Source organism: Gopherus evgoodei, chromosome 2 (genome assembly GCF_007399415.2).
Source record: "Gopherus evgoodei ecotype Sinaloan lineage chromosome 2, rGopEvg1_v1.p, whole genome shotgun sequence".
Taxonomy (NCBI): domain Eukaryota; kingdom Metazoa; phylum Chordata; order Testudines; family Testudinidae; genus Gopherus; species Gopherus evgoodei.
This window is the reverse complement of record NC_044323.1, coordinates 251,653,779-251,681,154: the sequence shown is the minus strand read 5'-3', so window position 1 is coordinate 251,681,154 and position 27,376 is coordinate 251,653,779. Positions and strand designations below refer to the sequence as shown.

Below are 27,376 nucleotides of genomic sequence, written 5' to 3'. Positions count from 1 at the left end.
CTCTGGAAGCAGGTAAGATGGCATGGTGTTTGGCCAAGGTATGAAGAGAACGAAGACTAACAAATCTCTGCTCTGGGAATGTCTTTCAGTAGAGGTATAGATGGAGACTGATCTCTAATAGAATTTACTGTCACTCCATGAGAGGGCTGTACGCCCGCATTCTCGTAACAGGTCCTGATGCAATCTGAAACCCCCTTATATAGTCTTTGTGTAGAAATGGGTTGGCTGTTCATCCTATCCACAACCAAAACAAACAGTCTAAGAGAGGCATGGAATAGTTTAGTCCTCTCTAGAAATAAGGCAAGGGCCTTCCTGACATCCAAAGAATGAAGGCTTGACTCTCCTCTGGAGGTATGAGGTTTTGGGCAGAAAACTGGTAGGTGAATTTCCTGGTTAATGTTATGTTCTGAGGAGACCTTTGGGAGAAAATAAGGATGGAGAGGTAATATAACCTTGTTTTTGTATAAGGTGGTGTATGGTAGGTCCACCATAAGCACTCCCAGCTCCCTCATTCACTTCGCGGAGGTGTTGGCAATCAGAAAAGGAATTTTGAAGGAGAGATGGAGGATGGTTCACTATAGGTTTCAAGGTGGGAAGGCCCACTAGCACTTTCACTTTTGTAGGTAAATATTGGGAGTACTGGGCTTTCTACTGGATGGGAGGAAAAGGTCAATTCCATGCTTGAGAGCTACAGACGAGCCATGCTCTCAGATTCAGGGAGGAGAAGTTGGGATGAACAAGGGACCCTGAACTCTGTATCAACAAATCCTTTGTGATAGGAATTCTGAGGTGTGTTACCTCTGAGTAGTGGATGAAGTTTGAGTACCACACTTGCCTCCACCAAGCAGGTGCTATGATAATAACTCTTGCTCCTTCTCGATGCAGCTTGCGAAGGCTCTTGAGGATTAATGGTATAGGTGGGTAGGCATAAAGAAGGGTAGTGAGCCATGGTGTTACCAGGGCATCCCCCTGGAGACTCACGACTGTAACCTCCCTTAGAGCAGAACAGGTGACATTTTGCATTGTTCAGTGTGTCAGAAAGGTCTACCCCAGTATACTCTAGGTCTGGCAGATGCTGTAGAAGACAGAGTCCTTGAGACCACATTTGTGATCCTGCCAAAAGTGTCTGCTCAGAGAGTCTGCAGCTGTACTCTGGAAGCCTGGTAGATAGATTGCTGACATTGCTATCTGATGAGCGATGCACCAGTTCCACAGCCTTAGCAGCTCTGCACATAAGGCCTGAGGACTTGCTGTGCCTTGTCAGCTGATATAGTATATTGCTGTCTTGTTGTCTAGCATTTCTCTGACTAACATACCTTGTATGGCACAAAGAAAGTGTTGGCAAGTATATCATACTGCATAGTGATGTCTGGATAGGCTGTTTGTTTGGAATATATGCTGTTTTTACTCATGTCTGGAGGCATCTGAATGGCATCTTCGCATGGAAAGTCACATACATAGAGGCCAACATGTGGCCCAAAATATTAGGCAAGTCCTCACTGTTGTTTTTAGGCTGCACTGTAACGTTGAGATTAGAGAAGGTAGGGTGAAGAATCTCTCCTAGGGTAGGCAGGTTCTTGCTGTTGTGGAGAGTCTAGAGCAGTTCCTATAAAGTCTATTATCTGAACTGGAGATGGCATGGGGTTTCTTTGAAGGAGGCCCAGAAACTGGAATAACATTAATGCTGTGGATGTTGCCCCCTGGCCCTCTGGGGGTGACAGGCTGTGACAAAGTGGAAATGTTATGTTGTATTTTTATGACACCTGTGAGTTGCATTGTTACCCAGTGGGTGGAAAAGGACTGTTTGTTCTCAGGGCAAGCTAAGAGAGAGAGGTATGAATGTCAGTTAGCTGTCCGAGCTGGGATGGGTCATTAAAAAGTACTAGCCAAGGTTGATCCCATATGAATGGAGAATCTGAGAAGAAAACAGAACACCCAAACACTGACACCTAGCAACCAACGAATCACAGGGAGAGAGGTTTCCCTACCCCACAGCAGGAAAACTGAGCTGTATTTCCCAACTTGGAAATAAAGGACTGGGAAAGTCTTGGATGGGGGATAAGAGTTGGCTGCTGGAAGGAGTCGGAGACTCTTACCTGGGATCTGACCAAGAAGATCAGACTGAGACACAGACAGAGCCTGAACAATGGGGTTTGGCTACAGTTTGGCTGGGCTCTGGGCTAACCAAAATGGTGCATGCTTTAATATTAATTTGCTAACCTAAGGACTTCCTATGATGTGTTCCAGCTGACTATTAAACCCTACCATTTTGACAAATCTGTTTGTGTCACTTGTGATACAGCATGGCCAGAGGGTAGCAGGAGAGTGTTAGCAGGGAGTCTTATTCCCTGCAAGGGGAGGAAGGTTTGTTATAGATTAACTAGAGCACCTGAAGCCAATTAGAGCACCAGCAGTCAGTCATGTGATAAAAACCCCCTGCTTCAGCCAGACAGTGTGGGAGTTGGAGCAGGAAGGTTTGGTTGGAGCAGATTGAAGAAATTGGAGAAGAGAACAGTACTGAAGAGAGACAAAAGGAAAGTTTGGAGGAGTGCTGCGGTGGGCTGAGAAATCCAAAACAAACCCTAGGTAAGGGACACCTGGCTTGTGTAAAAGGAGGGCAAAAAGCCCCTTCCCAAGCTGAAGGGCAGGAGAGGGAAGTAGCCCAGGGGAAGGAACCACTAGTTCAAGTGGTTCACCACAACCCTCAGGGTCCCTGGGTTGGGACCTGGAGAAGAGGGTGGGTCCAGGTACCTCCTTCTCCACTCCCCTCCTCAAGGACAATAGTGGGGTAATTAAAATACTGGTTCAAAGGCAAGCAATGGTGCCCTGAAATCTTCCCCAAAGAAAAGAAAGTGTGAGACCCAGTATAACAGTATTGGCAATTTGCCACACACTGTAAATGCTTGGTGAGCTGCATTAATCCCTGAAGAGTGTACAAATCTCTACCAGGAATCTATCTCTGTTGGACTCACTGAACAGAGTTCACAATATTAAGCAACAGTGCTGAAGCCCCAGAAGTTCAGTCTCGGGAAGTAGTGAGGCCATGTGGCTTACCCTAGAGAAAGAATGAGATCACTTGAGGTCTGGCACATGAAGGGGTTCCTCCAAGAGACTGCTCCAAAGCTGGGGATGTAGCATTAATCTTGTGGATCCATGACACAGGCCCCAGAGAAGCTGGTCACCAGATATGGGAAAATCTATATTCCCTACTGATGTAGGCGGGCTGCTGAGAGAATCTTTGTGAACACCCTTGGGGACATGGAGAGTCCCAAAGGAAGACTTTAATATAGATAGTGATCTGCCCCTATCACGAATCTTAGGAAATGCTTGTGTGACAGGTGGATGGCTACATGGAAGAGGCGTCCTGCAGATTGAGGGCAGTGAACCAGTCTCCTGAATCTAAGAATGGAATTATGATTGCTAGTGTCACCATTCTGAAGTGTTGTGCTAGGACACAGTTGTTCAGGTTCCTAAGATCAAGGATTGGTCTCCCTTTCTCCTTTCTGAGGAACCAGGAAGTAATTGGAATAGAATCCTCTTCCGATGAACTCTGTTGGGACCAGTTCTATAGCTCCCGGAAGGAGAGAGTGGATGTCTTGTTTTAAGAGTTCCCTGTGAGAGGAGTCCCTGAAGAGGGACAGAGCAGGGTGAGGGTGGAAAGGGGAAATAGTGTGGCAGTTAGGTAGTTACATAATTGGTTTCCAGAGGGACGGGGGTAGTTGCAAACTGTGATCTAGTGGAGTGTAATACTTGATGTTCTTGACCAAGGGAGGGGATAGTTGGGTAGAAGTAGAGGTGAGAAGGCTCCATTTCTGAGGTCTGGCCTGTCTCTTGAAGGGGTTCTGAGTCTTAGGAAAAGAGGTAGCAGAATGGTCTCAATATCTGAGTGGTTTTGGATCTACTAAACTGTCTTCTCATTGCAGGCACCTAAATTCATAGTAGTCACAGCATTGCCATGGAATCCTTGACTGTGTGGACAGAGGAGTCTGTATGCTTGCTAAAGGCCTTAGGTCGTTCAAATAGGAGGTGTTCCACCATGTTATGACCTTCTCTTGGAAGTCCTGAGGATTGGAACCAGAATGCTCTCTTGGACAGTCTTTAAATCTTTTGCATAGAAAGGCAGTGGTGGTATTACCGCCTCATCTGGAAATGAAGAGGACCTTCCAGAAGGTGAGACCTACTCTGTCAGACCCTGGTTCCTCTTGTATATCTTCCGGTACTGGAGAAGTGTTGGGTACTAAGCTGCACAGTGCTGGCGTGTGCTGTACTATAGGATGATCTGTAGAAGCCAGTGGCTGGTACAGTACTCGTGGGTACTGGCGCTTTCTCTTAGATAACTGATTAAGCTGGTTGTCATAGTGGCCCCACAGGTCAAGTAACTGAAGGGGATAATGGAAAGGACCCCAATGATAATCATAATCTCTGGGCCTATGATATCTGGTAGGTTCCCCAGGCTTATCTTCATGCAAAGGGCTCATGGGGGTAGGGTACTATGGTCCTGGAATTCATGTACAGAAATCTGAGTCTGAGCAGTCTTTCCCTGAACTAAAAGGGGGCAGGGAGCTCCAATGTTCTTATTGGTACTGAAGGCTGGAAGTTTAAACCAGTCCCAACGTGTTGCTTTTATAGCGGTAACATGGAGATGGTGCTGGCAGATCCCCTCCATAACTGGTGATTCAGGCTCATCAGCAATGAGATCCTCTGAAGAAAGAAACCTGGAAAGATGTTAAGAATTCTGATGTCTTCACACAAAGTTAGAGTCAGTATCAAGTGGTGAGACAGAGGCTGCTGCAGTACAAGATTATTATAATATCCTGTCCCTTTCAGAGGTACTGTAAAATACTAACACTGGCATGAATGGTAGCCCTGCATGTCTCACCATGCTGCAAGGGAACAGATGACGACGCTGCACTAGTTGCTCTTGTGGGAGGCACACCCAAGTGGAGTGTCCTTCCTCAGTACCAACATGTCAGTATCAAACTAAGTCATAGCCTCTACTGCAGTGGTTCCCAAACTAGGGTTCATTACAGGGGGTTCTCAGGAAAAATTCCCTAATGGCAGACAGAGCTATCCCTAGGGACCCCAAGCGCACAGGACCAGCAACTCGGAGCCCCTGGACTTCCAAGAGTTAAGCAGATCAAAGCAAGCATATCTATCACACAGAGGAGATTTAAACTTCAAGAATCCTTATAAGAAATGGAAAGGGAGGTGGATATTTTTTGCTGTTTTTAAAATTAAATAGGCAGCTAATATTGTTTTTAAAATTATTATGAAGAACAAGTTTAAGCTTTGTTGTAATGTGTGTTGTTTACCTGAATGCTCAAGACCTGAATGCTTGTGTAAGAGGAACTCTTTGAGCTGGTTTCTAAGGGTATGTCTACACTACGGGATTATTCCGATTTTACAGAAACCGGTATTTGGAAACAGACTGTATAAAGTCAAGTACACGCAGCCACACTAAGCACATTAATTCGGCGAAGTGCATCCATGTACCCAGGCTAGCGTCAATTCCGGAGTGTTGCACTATGGGTAGCTATCCCATAGTTCCTGCAGTCTCCACCGCCCATTGGAATTCTGGGTTGAGATCACAATGCCTGATGGGGCATAAACAGTGTCACAAGTGATTCTGGGTAAATGTGGTCAGTCAGTCCTCCCTCCGTGAAAGCAACGGCAGACAATCATTTCGCACCCTTTTCCCTGGATTGCCCTGGCAGACGTCATAGCACAGCAACCATGGAGCCCTTTCAGGCTTTTGTCACTGTCACCGTATGTCTACTGGATGCTGCTGACAGACGCGGTAGAGCAGTGCTACACAGCAGCATTCCCTTGCCTTTGCAAGTTAGCAGAAATGGTTTCCAGTCATATCGTAACGTCTGCTGCTGTCATGGGTGCTCCTGGCTGGCCTCGGTGAGGTCAGCCAGGGGTGCATTGACAAAAATGGGAATGACTCCCCAGGTCATTCCCTTCTTTAAGTTTTGTCTAAAGGTAGAGTCAGTCCTGCCTAGAATATCAGGCAAGTCTACTAAAGAACCAGAGAGGCAAACAGCCACTCTGGGTCAGATCCCCAGATATTCTGCAGAAATGATAAGCTGCATGCCATTCTAGGGGGTGCCCCTGCAACAACCCCACCTGTTGCTTCCCTCCCACCCTCCTGGGCTACCGTGGCAGTTATCTCCCCATTTGTGTGATGAAGTAATATTGCGTCTGCAATCAGAGATAAAAGGGGGAGGCAGCCTCCAGCTGCTATGATATTCCAGGCAGGACTGAATCTCCAGGAGACAAAGCTTCAAGAAGGGAATGACTGGGAGTCATTCCCATTTTTGCCCAGGCACCCCCAGCTGACCTCACTGAGGCCAGCCAGGAGCACTCACGGGATGATGATGATGGATACCAGTCATATTGTACTGTCTACCATCAGGAAGGGAAGGCCAGGGGATGCTGCTGTTTAGCGCTGCAGCACCGCGTCTGCCAGCAGCATCTAGTAGACATATGGTAACATTGAAAATAGGTGAGAAACGATTTTTTTCCCTTTTCTTTCACGGGGGGTGGAGGGGTGGGGAGGCTGACAACATATATCCTGAACCACCTGTGACAATGTTTTTGACCCTTCAGGCATTGAGAGCTCAGCCAAGAATGCAAATGGTTTTCGGAGAGTGCAGGCATTGTGGGATAGCTAGAGTCCTCAGTCCCCCCTCCCTTCCTCCGTGAGCGTCCATTTGATTCTTTGGCTTTCTGTTACGCTTGTCTCAGTTCCATAAGTTTCATGCAGCACTGTGTTGAGTCCCTGTTGTGGCCTCTGTCTATCATAGTCTTGGAGATTTTTCAAATGCTTTGGCATTTCGTCTTTTGGAACGGAGTTTTGATAGAACAGATTCATCTCCCCATACAGAGATCAGCTTTGTACAGTCCATGCTGGAGCTCTTTTTTGATTCTGGGACTGCATGGTCACCTGTGCTGATCAGTGCTCCACGCTGGGCAAACAGGAAATGAAATTCAAAAGTTCGCGGGACTTTTCCTATCTACTTGGCCAGTGCATCTGAATTCAGATTGCTGTCCAGAGCGGTCACAATGGTGCACTGTGGGATAGCGCCCGGAGGCCAATACCGTCAAATTGGGGTCACACTAACCTTAATCCAAAATGGCAATACTGATTTCAGCTCTACTCCCCTCATCGGGGAGGATTACAGATATTGGTATTAAGAGCTCTTTATATCGATATAAAGGGCTTCATTGTGTGGACAGGTGCAGGGTTAACGCTATTTAACACTGCTAACTTTGATATAAACTTGTAGTGTAGACCAGGCCTTAGATACTGTCATGCTGTTTCACATCTGATACTTCTTGATGAAACATAGGAATCTTGTCTTACAATAGGCTTATTCAAAGTGATACAAGCTACGAAAGTGAGATCTTGGAAGACTGTAGCCATTTTCATAATGTAATAAAAATAATGTAATGATAAATAATAATTAATAGTGTGTAATAAGCATGTCATAAAAACAAATTTTATATTTCCAAGATCAATTCTTTTATAATTTATACTCAGGTAAAACAGAAAATCCCAGGAAATATTCATTTTTAGGAGGAGGTTTGCGAGACTTGACATTATGGTGAAAGGGGTTCACAGGTTGTTAAAGTTTGGGAACCACTGCTCTACTGTACCCTTAGAGGAACAAGAGGTCTCCCAAGAGTGGGTTGTTTGTGATGATCTTCCCCTGTTCTTTATTTCCCAGTTGGGAGAGGAACATTTCCTTTTTTCTGAAGTTTTATTGTCCAGAGCTGAAGATCAAGCAGCTATAGTGACCTGAGCTGTCTTTGACATAGATGTCAATGTGCTGGGGGAAGAGGGCCTCAAGGAGCTAAGGCACACTCCATTAGTAGTATAAACTTAGTGCATCCTTCCTGTCCTTCTTGGATCTACTCTTCAAACCCAGATAGATCTTGCATTTGGTAGGGGTTGTGGGAGCCCCCCAAACACTTACAGGGAAAAGATCTGTGGCAAGTCTTATGGGTCTTAGACCCTGAGGTTTTCGGCACAACAATTTATGCTCCAACACAAAAAATCAGAAAAGAGGAGGAGAGGAAGGAGCCAACACAAAATAAAGTGAAATAAAGGTATAATGATATTAATTAAAAGAACAAAACTACTAAAACAAATAAGTAAAACAAGAATTCACAAGTTAAGGTGACAAGCTGAATACAGCAGACAGCAGAACTCTCCATCTCATGCTATAGGCAGTTGAGAACAGTAGCGGGCTCATGCCTTCCTATATTCCCTTGTTCAAAGCACAAGGCACTGCTTTGTGCAGGAGCAGGCCTGCAAATACTACTTCACAGTCTCTGTTTGAGAGCACGAGTGTACGGATATCATATGTAGGGGGCACCCATAGGGTCCTATACTTGAAGAAGAAGGTATGTTACACACAGCTTCACCTAGAGGCTGAACAGTATGGTACAGTTTAGTATTCCACTACATCTGTCCCTTTAAGTTCTACATTCCTACCATTTATAAAATTTACACTAGCATGCTGTCTTCAAAATTCAGTATGGATCAGTCTGCTAGTCTCTAAATCATACTGGTTATCTAGTTACATGACCCAAACACATCACTGCTTGATCATCCGACTGTCCATTAGTTGCATGGACTGGCTGCTGTTGGTCTTCTTCTTGTTCCACATTCACCATCTATAGAGTTTACTCTGTTGATAGTTCTTTTTGAGGGACACACATAGATGCTGAAGGTTTCTATTGAACTCTCCAAGTCTGTTGGTCTCAATAGCGTATGATATTGGTGATGAATTCTCTCTCTTTACTACAGTTGGAATTGTCTATCCTTTTTCTCCATCCAATTTGACACAAACACAGTCACCAGAGTATGGACCCAGCAGTTCTCAAACTGAGTGAGGCCTGTTGTAAAAGTATCTAAGTTCTTTGACCTTTTTATCCTATCTGGCTACTCTCTTCATGTCTGGCCACTTTGGAGACAGGCTCTTTTGCAAAATCAGAACAGTAGTTCTGAGTTATCTTCCTATCAGGAGTTGAGCTGGACCATATCCAGTAGCTGCTACTGTTGTTGATCTAGAATGGATCTTCCTGCCATAGCATTTTCTTGGATGTCTGTACACTCTCTAAGCCTCTCCATTCACTTGTGGGTAATGTGAGTTGCTAGTAATATAATCAAAATCATATTTCATTTGGAACGACTTCAATCCTGCTGCAGTGAATTGTGGACTGTATTCCATCACTAGCTGTTCAGTAATACCAAAATGAGCAAAAGTGTACTTCAGTTTTTCGATAATATTTCAACATGCCATGTCTTTCAAGTACATTACTTCAATATATCTGGAAAGATAATCTGCTATGACCAAGTAAGGATGTCTTCTGAATTCACATAAATCTGCAGCTAATCTCTCCCAAGGTCTATCTGGTAGAGATGTTGTATTTAAAGGTTTTTTGTGTTGTGTTAGTCTTTTAGTTCTGCAATGTTCTTATTCTTTATGTCCTTGCTAATGCCCAGCCATCACACTAACTGGTTGGTCCAGCATGGAATTTAGTTAATCTTTAATGTCCTTTGATGAGAGTTAGGATTTCTCTTCTGATTTCATTTGGAATTACAGTTCAGTCACTTTTAATCACGAGACCATTTAATTGTCCAAGTACTACAAAGTAGTCTCTTGATACTTCCCTGACCTGACCTGAAGAAGAGCTCTGTGTAAGCTCAAAAGCTTGTCTCTCTCACCAACAGAAATTGGTCCAATGAAAAGATATTATCTCACCCACTTCATCTCTTACTTGGACCAGCCACCTCTGATGTAACTTAGAACTTCTTGAAGTCATGTGTCAGTCAAGGTCACTTATTGTATGTAGCAGGTGTACTTTTCTGACACTGGTCTGTATGAGTCCACAGCAGCCACATCCTTTACACTATTTTCGAGCTCATGAGTAATTGAGTACAATACTGGGCTGCATGAGAGAGGGCCTGTTACTACCAGATTTCTCCCAGAAACATATTTAGCTATTATGTTAAACCTAATCGACCTTATCAATATATGGTGGTATCTCAACAGCACCTAATCCAGTTCTTTTCTGCTGATCAGTGGTTTATGGTCTGTTATCAGTGTAAATCAATCCAATCTGCACAGATATCTGTAAAAGTTCTCATATGCCCACACGGTTGCCAGCCAGGCACTCCTTTTCAATCTGTGCACATAGTTTTTCTGCTTCTGCTAGTAAGTGAGAGCAGCTTTTCAACTGGCTTCTACCAGATCCATGTTACTGCAACAATACACCACCTAGGCCATAGCTGCTTGCATCCACATTGACCACTGTGGGTTTGTTCAGATCATAGTACTTGAGAATTGGAGCTCTTGAGATCATTTCCTTTACCTTCTTGAAGGCAACTGCTTGATTTGGCCTCCATAGCCACTATGTGTTGGACTTAATAGTTCATTCAGCGGTTTTGTCACTGTAGAAAGGTCTTGTAGGTACTGACCAATGTAAATTTACCATCCCCAATATGCATCTCAGTTCTGGTACATTCGTTGGTACACTCAATTGTCAAATTCTCAGAGCTAGGACTGATTCTTTGTTTGTTGTCTGTCCCAAAAACTGGGTAGGCAAAAAAAAATCATTTTTTCTTATTTATCTTCAGTCTGGATTGACTGATTGGGCTTAGAATTTTGTTGAGGGTTTTGGTGTCTTCTTCCATTGAAGACCCATTTATCAAAATATTGTCCATGAAAACTACAACTCCATTTGTGCTTATTAACAGTTCTGCCACCATTCCTTGGAAAATATCAGATGCAGTGATAATCTCAAAAAGTAATCTTTGAAAGCAAAATCGCCCAAAGGATATGATAACTGTAGTAAGTTTAGCACTTTCTTTTGCTAAAGGAATTTGCCAGTATCCACTTCAGATATCCAGTTTGAAGAACTGTAGCTCCTTTCACTTTGGGGAGGAAGTCATCCAGTGTTGGGAAGATATATTTTTTTCTCTTGTAACTGCTTCATTACATCTTTTAAGATCAACACAGTTTTATATGTTTCCATTTTTCTTTCTAATGGATACCACTAGGGAACTCCATGCTGTTGGCTCAGAGATTTTCTTGATTATGCCAATCCATTCCATTCTCTTTCTCAGTTTCTACTTTATGAAGTAATGGGATAGGAGTCCGGTGACGTGTATGTACGCTATATGGTCCAGTATTGTCTCTCAAAGCGACTGGTACCGGATCTCTTTTCAAAAGTCCAATATCATCAAGTATTCCATTGAGTTCTTCCATCTTTCTCACTAGACCCATCATGACTGCCATACTGCGGCTGATAAGGCAGTTGGCCAGTGAGCATTTGATCACATACACTCGAAGATAAAGCTTTTGTCTTTGTAAGTTTTTTTTTTTTTCTGTGGTGAGCTGGCCCATGCCAGAGTACCTTCTAGGCTAGTCAAAACTGTGCCAGGAGACTTCAGCTCTCAGTGGGGTTTTAGGTGATTGTAAGTCTCTTTTCATGTCTGGTACATCTGCTCCTGAGTGAATTTTAAAGTCAATAGTCTTTGGGAAAATATTCAGCTTCACTCTCCAGGCAGGCTCTGCGTCAACACATGTGATAGATTCCAGAAACAACAGCTCTTGATTGTCTGGACCATGAGTAAACTCCCTGACTGCCTTGGTATGGCAAACAGCAGCAAAATGTCCACATTTTGTGCATTTACTACAACTTGTGCCTTTGGCTGGACATATGTCATCTTCTGGGCTACACATTTTTCCACATTTTGTGCATTTAGCATGAAAACCTTTAGCGTTCAACTGGAATTTGTCCCTCAGCCTGGGAGTTCTCTCTCCTTGCCTAGGGGCTTTATGATGACATTTAGCACTCATGCTGTTTATAGCTTCTAAGCTAATTTTTTTTCATTTTTTTCAAGTTGCTCCTGACTTTTGTTCTGATTGCTTTGATATCTGTATAGCTGTGTCTAACGGTTAAGTCTGTCTTCAACTTTAGTGGCTGTGAAAGATTCTTGTCTGTGAACACAATAACCAGCCTGTCTTCTATTTTCATGTTTGCAGTCCCCAAATCAGAGTTTTTAGCCAATATAAGCGGAGCTCTTATAAAGCATTCGACATTTCCCCTGGTCTTTGAATTACCTGGTGAAAATATGCTCTTTCATAAGCCATACTTCTTTGAGGTATAAAGTATGCATCAAACATAATTAGAACTCTTTCACAGTAATCTTTGTGATAGTCTTCAGTAAAGGTAAAGGATTTAAAGACATGCTCTGCCTGCTTCTCCATAGTTTAAATTAAAAAGCATATCTGAATGTCTCCAGTTTTCTTGTGGAGTTTGTTTGCAAAGCAAAATCTTGCAAAATGTTGCTTCCAACTTGTTGATTCTGTAGATTTAGCAAAACTGAAGTTTTCTAAGACACTGAAGAATGGCATGTTGATAAGACTGATCCTGCAAGCTTTGTTCCTTCTGTTGCGACCTTTGTTGCTGCTTTCCTTCTGTTTCTGTTCTCTTCTGGCACTAATTTACTCCTGACATCATGTCACGTATTTCTTGTACACAGCAGGTGGCTAGGCACGTCAGGTTTCTGTATCAGATAAGGACTGACTATGTAACTTCCTTCTCAGGGTACGTCTACACTACAGGATAAATTCGAATTAGCTTAAACCGATTTTATAAAACAGATATTATAAAGTCGATTGTGCGCATCCACACTAGGCACATTAATTCGGTGGTGTGCGTCCATGGTCCGAGGCTAGCGTCGATTTCTGGAGCGGTGCACTGTTAGCTACTGTAAAATAATGAGGCCAATAACGTAGATTTGCGTCCACACTAACCCTAAATCGATATAGTAATATCGATTTTAGCATTACTCCTCTCATTTTGTAGGAGTACAGAAATCGATTTAAAGAGCCCTTTAAATCGATATAAAGAGCAGTGTAGTGTGGACGGGTGCAGCGTTAAATCGATTTAATGCTGTTAAAATCTGTTTAACAGCATAGTGTGGACCAGGCCTCAGAGATACACTAGAGATATTTCCAGGAGGCACTGGAGATGGATCGGTCATGTGCTTCAGATGAAAAATGATTCTATCACCAGAGTAGCAATAAAGAGGGACACCCAAAGACAAGCGATAACAAGTCTGCCCGAAAACAACATGGCAAAGAAATGTGGAAGCCGAGCTGAAAAACCTGGGGCACAGCTGGTAAATTACTGAAAGACTTGTCAGTAACAAACAGGAGTGGAGGAGTTTCGTCACTGCCCTACACGCCATAGGTGCCGACTCCGTGGGTGTTCCAGGGCTGGAACACCCATGGGGAAAAATTGGTGAGTGTTCTGCACCCACTGGCAGCTCCTCGACCCCTGCCCCTGCACACCTCTGCTCCGCCTCCTACCCTGAGTGCACCACCGAGTCCTGCTTCTCCCCCCTCCCTTCCAGCGCTTGCGCCACGAAACAGCTGTTTCGCGCAGCAAGCGGTGGGAGGGATGGGGAGGAGGAGGAATGTGATGAGGACATGGAAGAGGCAGGGCCAGGGTGGAGATTTGGGGAGGGGTTCAATAGGGGCAAGGAGGGGGCAGAGTCAGGGGCGAGCACCCACCAGTGCCAAGCAAAGTCGGCACCTGTGCTAAACGCCAGAAGCGCAATAGGCAGATGATGAAGAATGGCTGAGATTAGCTTAAACAAGGTATGTTACACACAGCACCACCTTGTTGCTGAACAGTATAATACATTTGAGCATTTCATTACAGCCCCAAACCCACCCAGTCCAAGAATACCAACCAGGAGACCCTGTCAAAATTAAACTTTTCCTCAGGATATGGTTGAGGGGAACTGTGACAACTTTAGATCTGGTTTAGTTCTAGCTGCATTCTGGATGCATTTCAAAATCTGATCTCTATCATTCTGAGAAAAACTGAGCTCCTTTACAATGTATCCTTCCCAAAGAGGAAAGAAAACTGTTTGAAGCAGCCTATTCACTAGCTTACTAAGGACATCCACAGCTCCTGCGGGCATTACTCAGCACCACATACATCTTGGCAAGAGTTTGATCTAATAGTGTCTGTGATGTGACACGTTTCACATACGTTTTTTAGGAAGCATTCTCTCAATATTTTCCATATTGACATTTCTGTTCGCTTATTGATGGAATAACCTCAATAAATCCACAGCACCGTGACAGTATGACAGATGATGAAATTTGCATATTTTCATGTTTAGGTATCCTGTTTGTCACTAAGTCGTCATTTTCAAGGGGAGCCTCAGCAATTCCAGCATTCACAAATTTAAAAACTCACCATGAACAACCGCAACCCAGCAGTTCTAAATTAAGTTAAAAGGCATGTGCCAAGGCAGTTTTCTTAATCTTGAAAATGTTTTTCCTCTTTGTTTTCTGTAATAAACTCTTGAGAAACCTGCTTCCTTACTAAAACTTTACTCCCTCCACAGTGCGTAGGCTGGTTTGTTATTGTATGTTCTCAGGCATTGATCTTTCTTGGTGATTTAGGAAAAAAGAGCTAAAGCAGAAAGTTGGAGAAAAGAGATGAAAAATATTTTTAAAAATTCCTTTTAAGAGAAAGAAATATAGATCAAATTTGAGGTCATGTAACTCTAACAAAGTTCCTTTAACTTTTTTTCTTAATACTGAAATTTGATCTAATAATCAACAACTGGGACAGGCATCACAACATTGTTTTTAATTAGCATTTTAGAATCCTCCCCTCTCTTGCTTACCACTGTTTTCAGCCTTGTCACTCAAAATGTCTCAGCATGCCAAACAGTAAATCCTCTCAGGCAAACTCTCAACTTTTGAGTCCAAGATAACCCAGATTCAAGACATACTTCAGATATCAAAAAATGAATAATTTGGACTGGAGAGTTTCACTAACGAGGTAATAACTGGCAGGCATGTTGCTAACTGAACTATGAAGAAGACTGGATGGATGAATATTTGAAAAGTCATGTGGACACAGCAGAAAATGCCACACTGAGAGGCAGAATGGTTTACTAGATGTATTTCTAGCACAGCCACTGATGTGCTGTTTGATTTTGGGCACGTCACTGCACCCGTAGGTGCTCAAACTGGAGAAGCGGCGGGGGGTGTGCTGCCGCATCCTCTGGCTTGAAGTGGTTTTCATTATATACAGGGTTTACAGACTGGTTCAATGGCTCTAAGCACTGACACTATAAAAATTGTTACAGCACTCCTGACTGCACCTCTGTTTCCCCTTTAACTTTTGGTCTGTCTATTAGAGCAGAGTGTTTTTGATTATGTATGTGTAGAGTGCCTGGCACAATGGAGCCCTGATCTGACCTGGAGCCCACAGGCACTACTGTAATACAAAGTAATCATAACTGTAATGGAAAAGAAGCAAAAAAATTGTAATCTGCGATTGGGAGGATAAAAGACAGGTGAGAATGCAAGTTCAGAAAACAGTCTCTTGAGATAGGATCATTCCATCTAGCTCTCAAGTGGATCCTGACCAAGGTGATCTTGGCTGAGAGGTGTTTGAAGGGGTCTATGCCAGCTCCATGCAATCCGCCTTCCTTTCCCTACCAAATGTGGGTGCACTGTGAAAAATCAGGTTCTAGATGAGCTGATGGGACTGAATCATGGCTGGGAAGGGGCTCGTGCACATACAGAGTGTCAAAGGGTTGCAGAGGAATAAGGAAATCAGACAGAAGGAAAGAGACAAGTAGTAACTGTCTGGAAACCACTCGTCACTAGTAGATCCCCCAAAACCTATGGGACTCGGGCAGCTTTTCCCATGACAGGCAAACTCCAACAGAAGATGAACTTCCATAAATTGAAATTCACAGAATTTCATATCCATGGAATCAAAGATAACCATTGACTAGAACCCTTAATTTTTTTTTACAGAAACTTCATATTCTGCACACATAATTGAAACCCATAAAGAGACCCAAAGCACAAGATTTCCATGGCATATATTTCCACTGGTTCTAGAAATGGCCATGTAATTGTCATTTTTTGAGTGCACTTACTCTTATAACCTTTGTAACAAACTAAGGGAGATAAAAAGCTATAGATTAATAAAGGATAGAAGAATAGAGGAAGAGTACACTTACACAATCAGCTTCTGTTTTGAATTTACATTCCACTTCTTTCATATTTTTCAGACTCAGTGTCTTCGCTCTGTAATCAACACATGGAGAAAAGTTGTGAAGCAGATCATCAATACAGTAATCTTGAATATGGATAGGTAGAGATACAGGTCTAAAATATAACAGAAGGCTGCAGTGTTCTAACAATAGAATTGCTATATATATTTTTGCATGTTTAAAGTACATTTCATATTGTAATCATTCTATAAAAATCAAGACAGGTAGTTACTGGGGAAAATATCCTTCAAGTGTACAAATGCTAAACAGCTAGGTAGGTTTAGGTTTGGTTCTGTAGCCTCTTTAAATTCTGAAAAGTTGTTATAGTATATAACTTCAAAATTTCTGCAGCTTTATTTTTCAAATTAAAGTTATGAAAAATGGGACTTTTTTGTAAAGTAGTATTAATCTTCACTTATGTTACTCCTGTTATGCCGTTGAAACTATATTAATAGGCACTGATTCCATGGGTGTTCTGGGGCTGGCGCAACCATAGAAAAACACTGTGGGGTGCTTAGCATCCACGGATGGGTCCCTCCTTGCCCCCCAGCACCTCCTGCCACCAGTGGTCCCGCCAATCAGCATGTCCCCTTCCTCACAGTGCCTCCCACCTGTTGCAGATCAGCTGTTCAGACACCGCTGTGCAGCATGGCGGGCTGGGGGCTACCTGAGAGGGCCTGGCTGGGGAGGTGGCTTCCACACACAGCCCAGCTTCAGGTGCCTGGGGGTGAGTGAGCCACAGACTCCCTCCCCGCAGCACGTTTCTGGCTCACTCAGCCATGGTCCCCAGGAGCTCAGGCCGGGCAGGGGGCAGCTGTCTCCTCAACCAGGCTCTCTCAGGCAGCTGCTGGGCTGCAGAGCAGTGACCGGGAGGGGCCAGCAGTAGAAACAACTCCCTCCTGCTTCCGGCCTGGGTGGCTAGGTGCAGTGGGAGGACAGAGCATTCCCCCTGCAGGTAATGTGGGGTGGGAGAGCGTGGTGGCCCTGGGGCAGGGTTACTGGGTAGGGGGATCCGTGACCTGACCTCCCCTTTAGATTGTGCCTCCGCCAGTATGGGAGGCACCAGTCATCCCTCAGGGCAGGGGGAAGAGGCGGGTTGGGAGTGTGGCTTTGATGGAAGGGATGGAGTGGGGGCAGGGCCTGGGACAGAGCAGGGGTGGAGCATGCCCTGCCAAATCACAAAGTTGGTGCCCATGACCGTATTTATTATTTGTATCATTGTTCCACCCAAAGACCTCAATCAGAACTTGGGCTTTGTTGTGCTAGGTGCTATACAAACAGAGTAAGAGACACCCCCTGCTTAAACATACAAGCAATGCCAATACTTTGAGCTAAGAGGTTGCTTTGCAAGCTCCTGTACACATACACACACTAGATCTCATCGAGTTACAGACAAATTTGTACTCAGTATGGCTCAGCTGTGCCTCTGCTGCTGCTCCCCACGCAACTGTAGGTATACTGCTATTTATAGTCATGCTAGGGATGTAAATATCATTTTAAAAGTAAACCGTTACAACAATTACAATTATATATTTAACTGGTTAACTGATTAAAGGGAGAGGGGCTGGGGCTGCTCCAGCCAGCGGCCGCGGGGGCTCGGCCCGGGGATGCTCCTGGGGTCAGCTGGCTGGCACGGCCCAGGGCTGCTATTGGGATCGTCTAGTGCAGCCTGGGGCTGCTGCTCCGGCTGGCCGGCCAGTGTGGCTGGGGCTGCTCCGGCTGGCCCGGGGCTGAGCTGGGGGTTAATGGTTAGGCTGGGTTAACCAGTAAGACTAATACTCACCAGTTAAGGGTGTCAAATAGTAAACAGTTAACTCAGGCTAGCTCATTAAGAGCTAGCGCAAGGATGTGTACACACAGAGAGGAGTCTCATCCCTAACTAACATCCCTAACTCACATTGTAGGCATAGCCCTCAACAAGGTGTGTAATGTATGTCCACATTCCTGAAAAGAAAAAGTGATGGCTTACTATTCATCACTGGATTTAGTTAGCCTACATTTACCTGCACAATATGAACATGAGGAAGAGAAAAAATATTGGCCTGGAAAATTAAAGTTACTACAGAGAGGTGGGTTATAAATGGCATTCACTTGCTATCTGCAAAACTGAGACATCTTTGTGTGACAAAATATAAATATTTCAATAGTTGTCTCAACATACGGAAACCATGAGCAACCAGAGGGGAGATTGGACGAGACTTGGAAAAGCTGATTGCACTCTTCTGTATGACATGACCTCTTTCTACAGATTCTACTGTATTTAATTTATTTTGATTTATAAAACCGTGCTCCCTCCAGAGGCATCCACCTGAACAGCAGTGCGTCTTCCTCAGTGTAGTATCTACAGTATTTTCATCATTTTGGTAGGTGTTTCTAGCCATTCCTACCAGCAGTCACTACACACTTTTCTCCCCAAGTGGATGGCATGCCACACATTATCTTATGATGCTCAGTTTTGTAGTAACATTTTAAGGCTCTTATGCCTTTCAACATCCTTATTACGATGATCACCTGAGACCTGATTCAAAGCCAACTGAAGTCAATGGAAAGACTCCCATTGACTTTAGTTGGTGTTGATTCAGACTCATGGCCAAACTCTGGGCCAAATCACTCACCCATTCCCACCGTGGAAACCCAAACACCCACTCACAAAGGTGTAACTGAAATCCAAATTTGGCCTTTTCCTTCTAACAGGACTTTCCAAATATGTACACTTTGTTCATTAATATGTAGTTTCTAGCTCTTATACAATGCTGGTCATCAGTGGATCTCAAACAGGGGGCTGCCAACACTGCACTGATGAATTCAACCAGAAGTCAGCTACTGTAATTATAATCACTGAGCATTTTAACCTATTTTCGCCCTGATCCTGCATCATGCAAATCACTCTGGAAGGACAGACCTTATACCCAGCAGGAGCCCCATTAGTTTCAAAATGCATTGAATCAGGCCCTTTATACTGTACTTAACTTCAGTGTAGTTCTGCATGCATGCAGGCAACCAGTCACATGGGGTAGGTAACTTACAAGATCATTGGTTTACCAGCACTGGGAGGATCACTGACCTCAAAGAATATTTTTCTTTATTCAAAACCTAAGCATAGTTATTTAGTTGTACTGTGAAAATAATGCATATTAATATATGCTATTTGTAGTTTTTTTCATTGTTTGTTTTTTGGAACTTGTACACAGAATTTACAGTGTACGGTTTTTTTCTTTAGACACTGGAATAGTTTTCCTATTGGTTTTTATTACAACATTTTAAAATGTGTAGAATGTCAGCTGGTGCCTCCTTCAGTACAGTATCTAGAGATTTATAATGACACTCAGTAACTAAGGTTTGCCAGACATCCTGCACTTTTCAATGAGCAAAAAAAGGCTCTAATGGAAGGAAATTTATATTGACCTTATTACTGATCTTACCCTAGCTTTGATTTGTGTTCTAGAGATTTATAATTATTTTTAAAAAATCATAAAATAATTTCACATTATGAAACTGGTTTAGAATTCTTTACTGTCCAGTAAATGCACCGGTCTGACTGGTTTTCTTTTATATGTAAGTGTAAATTCCTTTTTATAAGGGCATTAAGACATGCCACACAGTGCATTTCAAGGCCATTATTGCACTTAGTAGTTAGGGCATTATAAAAATAATCTTATCTACAATTTTCTATTAGTTACAAAAAAGAGATTGCATTATTTAACCCAGTGTATTGTACATCTATACTGAGAGTAGAGTAATATATGTCACAATGATTTGTTTCTAGAACATTTCAAGAACAAAGGATGTCTCACCTTTGGAAGCGGAAAATCACTATAACTATAGTGCAGACAACTCCATACAATAGTCCCACGTTAGCAGCAAAGCATACTGTAAATACATAGGTACTAACCCATATGCTCTTCAAGGAAGGAAACAAAAGACATAGTTAGTTTAAGCTCTCCATAAAGCTGTATAATTATTTTTAATTTGAAATAAATATGTTTAAAGTTCCAGCAAGAATGATAACACGAGATTGCAGCCAGACATCTCTGAATTGGCAAATGAGGAAGACTGAATTATCCATGAAAATTTTACCTCTCCCTCAGAGAACACAAGTGATCTGACATTCTAACAAGTTTAAGGGTCATGGAAGTCCATTTTTGAAGCTCTTGTAATGACATATGTTGCTACAGTAGCAATGTTATTCAGGCTGAACTCAACTTGTATTTCACAGTGAAGTAGGAAAGAAATTATAAATTAATACTTATCTTACTCTATAACTGGTTTAATGATCAGCAGAATGCGTAAACATGATTGTTACTAATAATTAAAGGTCATTTGTAAAACTTTTGACAAAACTTATTCATCTATTGCAATATATGTTGGAAACTTCTAACAGCCAGGCTAAGAGAGAGAGTCAGAACATTACATATGAAAGGCCAAATTTTTCAGCTAGGCCTCTTAGTAACCTCCAAGTGAGCATGTGCAAACATGGTTTCACAGGTACACACTTTAAAAACTCCTATGGTGGTACTCTAAAAGGAGCCACACTATCCTGTCAGTTACACATGCATACTAGATAGGAGCCAAGTGCTAGAATTTGCATCAGCATTTACTCATTTATTTGTGTGCATGCAAGTGTAGACATTGTTCAAAAGTGCACATACATATTTACACAGGCACAGTAATGTCAACAAGGAATTTTACACACTCAGAAGTAGAGGCCTCGGCTGAAGATTTTCACCTCAGAATTGGCTTTGTTTTCATTCTTAAAGTAGGTCCAACAGTTCTGCTCTGTTATGAAACCCCAGAAAGTGTTATGCTGCTCGCATCACAATTACTATAGAAGTTTGCTGGAGCATGGATCGAGCCAGGAGGGGTCAGAGATTGTTAACATCTTTTTTTAAAAGTATATTTCACTGGCATGCAAAACTTGTAATACATTGTTGCCACATTTCATTGGTTCCTTCAATAAAGGGATCAGAGTCCAAGGGCACCTGGACTGGTTACCTGCTGCCCAACTGGGCTCAAGGAAAGGCAGCGGGAACTTATAAAGGGGAAGACATCTGTAGGCGAGCTAAGCTGATACCTGAAGACACTGCAGGAAATAAGAAGGTTCCTTCAGGGCCAAGAGATAACAAGCATCAGAAAGGAAGCCTGTGGAGAAGGCCAAATTCCAGGGAAGAAGTGCCAAGAGAGCAGGATGACAGACCTTCAGCAAGGAAGAGCTGTGCCCAGTTTGGGATTGGGATGAAATAAACACATTTCTAAAGAAAGGATAGACCCTCAGGGAGGAGGGTGGGAGAGAATGCTGGGCAATAACAGATGAGCCAGCTTTCTGGTCACTGAGCTTCAATTAAACACTGCAGAACAGACCTTGTTAAGAAGAGCTGTACCTACCTAATTGCGGGGTGGAGGAGAGTCGGAAGGATAATTAAGCTATTAGGCAAAAAAAAAAAAAAGTAGAGAGAGGAAGAGAGAGAGTGATTTTCCCTGCTTGCCTCTGGGGCTGAAGGCTCCCAAAGTCTGTGGGACTAAAGCAGAATGTTGTACAAGGGTGGTGGGAATCAACATTGTAAATAAACTATTCCAGGTGTTTTATCAGCATGAAAGTTTCTCAGCGGTTTGTGGACTTGAGCAGAGGCAGGAGCGAGTGAGCCTGCCATATGTGGGGACTTGTCTGGGATCTTAGCCAGCACAAGGGTTTGGAGGCCTGGATGATGGAGGAGACCCTGCAATGGCTGGTAAAACAGTAAGAAATGCAGAAGACCCTGCAAAGATTTGAACAATCCCACCAACATGGAGAGGCAGGCTTTGCTTACCTGGCAGGCAGAGCAACAGAAAAGCTTGCAAGATTTCAAAAGGGAACAAACCAATGTGCAGCAGTAACTCCTACAGAAGGTGGTGTGTCCCATATGGGGGATGGCGCCTGGACACTGGGCAAGGACTACATAAGACTGGCCCTGCAGATGACCCTGATGCATTTCTGGGCACTTTGAAGAGGATAGCTATGGGTGCAGGCTGGGATAGGTCCACCGGGGCTCTGCGGCTGGCTCCCTATCTGGCAGAGGAAGCCCAAGAGGCCTATATGGCTATGAGTGTACTGCCCACTGTCCACTGAGAAGTACTGCCAAAAGTTCTGGACTGGGGGTTTACAGGACCAGGCATTCACCCAAGGCTTGATGGACTGGCCACCCACTGGTTAAGACCAGACACCCAAACAGTGGGGGAAATAATGGATGCTCTAGTGCTAGAACAGTTCCTTCAAGGCCTCTCTAAGAACCTATAAGCATGAGTTAGACAGCATCCACCAGGTACAGTGGATGTGGCTGTGAAATTGACTGAGGAATACACAGAGGAAGACTTTTCTGGGAAAGAAGGACAAGCAGTTATGGGTCTAGAGCTTGGGAGGAAGACCGGAGAACCCACAGCAGGAAAGGGTGTAGAGAGCAAGAAGTAAGAACCCCAAGGAGTTCCGGCTGGGGCTTATCCCATTACATGCTATCAGTGTGGGTGATAGGGACATACAAAAAGGGACTGCCTGTATATGGACTGTGGTTTTGTTGAGTTTTGTGGCTGGGATGGGACAAGGAGGAAACTCTAGAGGGACCTTGTGGATACAGCCTCAGCTTGCTTCCTTGTCCAGAGCGAGCTGGCAAAGGCTCACTGGATGATTTCAGGAGCAACTACCCACATGGACACATTCTATGTTCATAAGAGAAAAAACTGAGTCCATAGGAGAAACCGTATCAGCCCCTAGTCAACAGCACCCAAGTCAGAAGGAAAGGAGACTTCCCTAGGCAATTGAAGGTGGAAGGGATGGGAATTAAGAAAGCACAAGCTCCTCAGTAGAGGTTGAGGGACTGATGGAACCTCTGCAACACATCCTCAAGGAGAAGAAACCCAGGCACAGTTTGGAGGGTTGGGAGAACCGGAGACCCTAACCGGACAGGAGGATAAAGGAAGCAACCTCAATCCTTTGCCAGATATAAATGGGGAGAATAAGGGGGGTATCCCCAGGGTGCCCATGGTGTGAAGACTTGTGGGCTGAGATGCAGCTAGGGAGGTCTCTCCCCTCACAAAGTGCGATTTCTGTGGATGGAGAATGAGCAGATCCCCACAAGAATGACCAGATGATCAGCCTAGGGACAGGGAGAGACTCCTGCAGGGTGGCACCTCCGCTAAGCGAGGTAAAGCATGGGGAAAGAAAAATCTTACTGTCAGGTAAGGGGGTGGGGCGGTGACAGAGTGCTGGGCAATAACAGCTGAGCCAGCACTCTAGTTATTGCAGCTCCAATTAAACACTGCAGAACAGACATTGTTAAGAAGAGCTGTGCCTAATTGAGTGGGGGTGGGGGGTGGAGGAGAGCTGGAAGACTAATTAAGTCATTAGGCAGAGGATACAAAAAGGCACAAGAAAGAAATAGGAGGGGAGGAGCAGAGAGAGAGAGAGAGAGAGAGATTGTTCTTCCCTGCTTGCCTCAGGAGAAGGTTATTTACCCCGTGCAGTAACTGAGGTTCTTCAAGATGTGTGTCCCTATGGGTGCTCAACTTGTAGGTGTGGCAGCACCCCCTGCACCTTGGATCAGAGATCTTCAGCAGCCATGCTCATCGGACCGCACATGCGTACCTCCCCACATCACGCGGTGTGCCAGACATATATATAGTGCTGTGCGGTCCAACCGTCCTCAGTTCCCTCTCTGCTGCAACACATGTTTTTGGCTCCAAAGCAGAGGGGAGGAGGACGGGTAGTGGAGCACCCATAGGGACACACATCTCAAAGAACTGAAGGCTCCCTAAGTCTGCAGGAGTAAGGCTGTATGGTTACAAGAATGGTGGGAATCAACATTGTAAGTAAACTGCACTGGGTGTTTTATCAGCACAAAGGTCTCTGAGTAGTTTGTGGACTTGAGCAGAGGCAGAAGCAGAGACAACCCATACCTGCTGATAGTGTGTATAGGGGGGCACAATTTAAAAGTTCGGCCACCCCTGGAAGAGCTTGAGTCATACCCACCCCCATACCCTCAGTCTCCCTTCCCAGAAAGCAGCAACCAGCTGTTGCTCCTGCCTCTCCCCGTGGGCCACAGCTTGCCGGTACTGGCAGCTACCATGCAGGGAGGGGGCCTGGCCGCACCATGCGACTGAATGGGGCCAGCAAACCCTGGCAGAAATCTGGGAAGGGCACATGACCCCACATGCCACCCCATGTGTTGCCAGAGCAAGTGGGCCATGCCACAGAGGGGCTTGGCCCAGATGAAAACTGACATGAAGACTTTGTAAGTTTCAATTTTCTTTTGAAACACTTTGTGCGGAACTTAATATAGTGGACCCCAGAAAGGGGAACGGCTTGAATATCTGGACTGTGTGGACTTTTTAAGGGTACCTTAAGGGTAAGGGAAATGGAGGCAGGACTCAGCAGAATCATACTGGCCAACACCGGGCACTGCAGGGAAGGCATGCTCTTTGACAGTTGACTATGATAACATTTAAAAAGTTTTTTCAAAATTGTAGAGTGTACTAAGACAATGACATTTAAATGTGACAGGCCCCATGCCATGTTCCAGTGGATTTCTGTGGTTGACAGAACATCTTAAATATAGCTCATGCTGGGAATTCACATGAGAATGGAAGCAAGCATCAGAACAGGAATACAAACCACAGACTTAAAATAAAAACAAAGTATTAAATGAATAAATGTACTGAATGCCTGACTCCTGGGGGCACTCAGTAAATATTGGTATAGTTGAGGGAACTTTGAGCAAAGAGTGGCATCTAGCCTTATATAACGTCTCACAGAAAGATGGAAATGAGTTTACAACCTCAGGGATATACCTTTTTCTCCACAGCTGCATGTATCTCTGATTAATTGCAATACTAGCTGTTCAAGTTTGTGGCAAGAAAAGAGCATATTACAATCACACGACCAGTGTTAACAATGTCTTTTCTCTTCAAAAAAATGGCTGATGCCACAGCAGTTAGTTCAGAAATGCCAGATGCAATTCAGTACTTTGGATCTAATAATGGAAGTTTTTGCCTGAGTAAAGACTTCAGGATTTGTCCCTTTATTGTCAAATATAAATCACATTTTATACAGTTATGCTTTACACAATGTGGAATGTTGTAATACTTAGCTGAGCAAAGTGTTTTCCTTCCAATTCTTTAAAGTGCCAAATTACAACAAAAGAATCTGCTGTCTTTCTTAGGTGATACCTCTTTTGAGCAAATAGCAAAGAGGTAGCTTATTCCTTGAAACCAAATACTGATAATTCTAGACATATCTTAAAATTAAAACTTACACAAATTACTGTGCACAAATTTATACAGAATATCACCAGGGAAAACAAAAAGTCAAAACCTATTTACGAGGCTGTTTTTATTACACATGAAAAGGCTAATCCAGCAACTTTGAACTTTAAATACAGACTGAATCAGAGCCCATTCAGCCATGGCTTAATCTTTACTGCTTGTCAGACCAAACCACTTGCACTTCAATTTGTAAATTTCGCAAATCCTCAATGCTACAATGTTGCTAACATCTCACCTCACTTTACCACACTTATGACAGCTACAAAAGTCTCCACAGGTTGTAATAACTCATAAACTTACCAATTTTGTAAGCTTTGATCTTAGTTTGTTCATTCAAAGCTTTTAAATCTGTAGTTTTGTCCAGAAATTTGTATTTCAGCTCTGGACATCACTGAGACCCTCATTAATCTAAACATTTGCTGGACAAATGGAAGCAAAACAAGCTTTCAGCTACTTATAAAAGGTAATAGCAGGGATATAAGGGAAATGGAATTGAGAGTACAATCTCATTCTGAGACAAATGGTTCCTTTATAACATGACTAAGATCCACTGGTGGGACAGTGTAGGGAAACACACTGATACTGCCTGTTCTGCACATGCTCAGTGGAGAGAATGCTTTAGATTCAAGGGTAGAGACCAAAGAAAAAGCGAAGGAGAAAAATCAGCCAATCCATACAAAGTCTATGCTCGGGGATACAAAACCAAACACTGTTGAGAACTATGGTCACAATTGATTTTTATTACCCAGATGATGCAGGTCTCATTTAAATGCTGGATCCTAATGCTACATTAGTATGTGTACCCCCCTCAACAACTGTCAGGCTCGTAGAATCATAGAATATTAGGATTGGAAGAGACCTCAGGAGGTCATCTAGTCCAACCCCCTGCTCAAAGCAGGACCAACACCAACTAAATCATCCCAGCCAGGGCTTTGTCAAGCCAGGCCTTAAAAACCTCTAAGGATGGAGATTCCACCATCTCCCTAGGTAACCCATTCTAGTGCTTCACCACCCCCCTAATGAAATATTTCCTAATATCCAACCTAGACCTCCCTCACTGCAGCTTGAGACCATTGCTCCTTGTTCTGTCATCTGCCACAACTGAGAACAGCTGAGCTCCATCCTGTTTGGAACCCCCCTTCAGATAGTTGAAGGCCCCCCTCACTCTTCTCTTCTGCAGACTAAACAAACCCAGCTCCCTCAGCCTCTCCTCATAAGTCATGTGCCCCAGCCCCCTGATCATTTTCATTCCCCTCCACTGGACTCTCTCCAATTTGTCCATATCCTTTCTGTAGTGGGGGGCCCAAAACTGGACACAGTGCTCCAGATGTGGCGTCATCAGTGCCAAATAGAGGGGAATAATCACTTCCCTTGATCTGCTGGCAATGCTCCTACTAATGCAGCGCAATATGCCATTAGCCTTCTTGACAACAAGAGTACACTGCTGACTCATATCCAGCTTCTCATCCGCTGTAATCCCCAGGTCTTCAGAAAAGGGACCAATATCTACTTCTCTGTTAGTACAGAACCAAGTGCAGTGGGGTCCAACCCTGACTGGGTCTTCCGGGCACTAAGGTAATAAATAATTCACTCACTAAGATACTTTAAATGCCTTTCTCCACTAGTGATGTCTGTGGAGTCTCTGAATCTTTTCGCCAGACTATCTATTTGATAAGACGTCTGACACCAAAGCCTCCTGCTACTGAGGACGTTAGAGCTAGTGCAATCTAAAAGACAGTGGAAGGAACGAAAGTATTTGATTTTAGGAAAGCTGGCGAGCGCACTTAAAACCCTCCTTTGACAGAATGATATTCTTCATCTTAGTTGTAACAAGAGACCACAAAGCTGGAGTGGATGAGCCAAAGCAATCATCTTCTCACATGTCAATCACCCTTTTCAAGGTTTATGTTGACTCTTTTAGAAAAGCAATTTTGTTGATACTCTGCTGGACATTCTGATTTCTGGATT

General features: G+C 43.7%; 1 protein-coding gene across 4 annotated transcripts in view; it reads right to left on the bottom strand.

The window, feature by feature from the left end:
* Nucleotides 1-27,376, bottom strand: part of SLC26A7 (solute carrier family 26 member 7) — a 157,429-nt gene that overhangs the window by 20,860 nt on the left and 109,193 nt on the right. For all 4 annotated transcript variants that reach the window (XM_030553435.1, XM_030553434.1, XM_030553436.1 and 1 more), the window contains 2 exons: nt 19,915-20,021; nt 16,088-16,154 (listed from right to left, as the gene is read on the bottom strand). In XM_030553435.1, the coding sequence (XP_030409295.1) occupies nt 16,088-16,154; nt 19,915-20,021 (174 nt within the window). The remainder of the gene's footprint in view (nt 1-16,087; nt 16,155-19,914; nt 20,022-27,376) is intronic.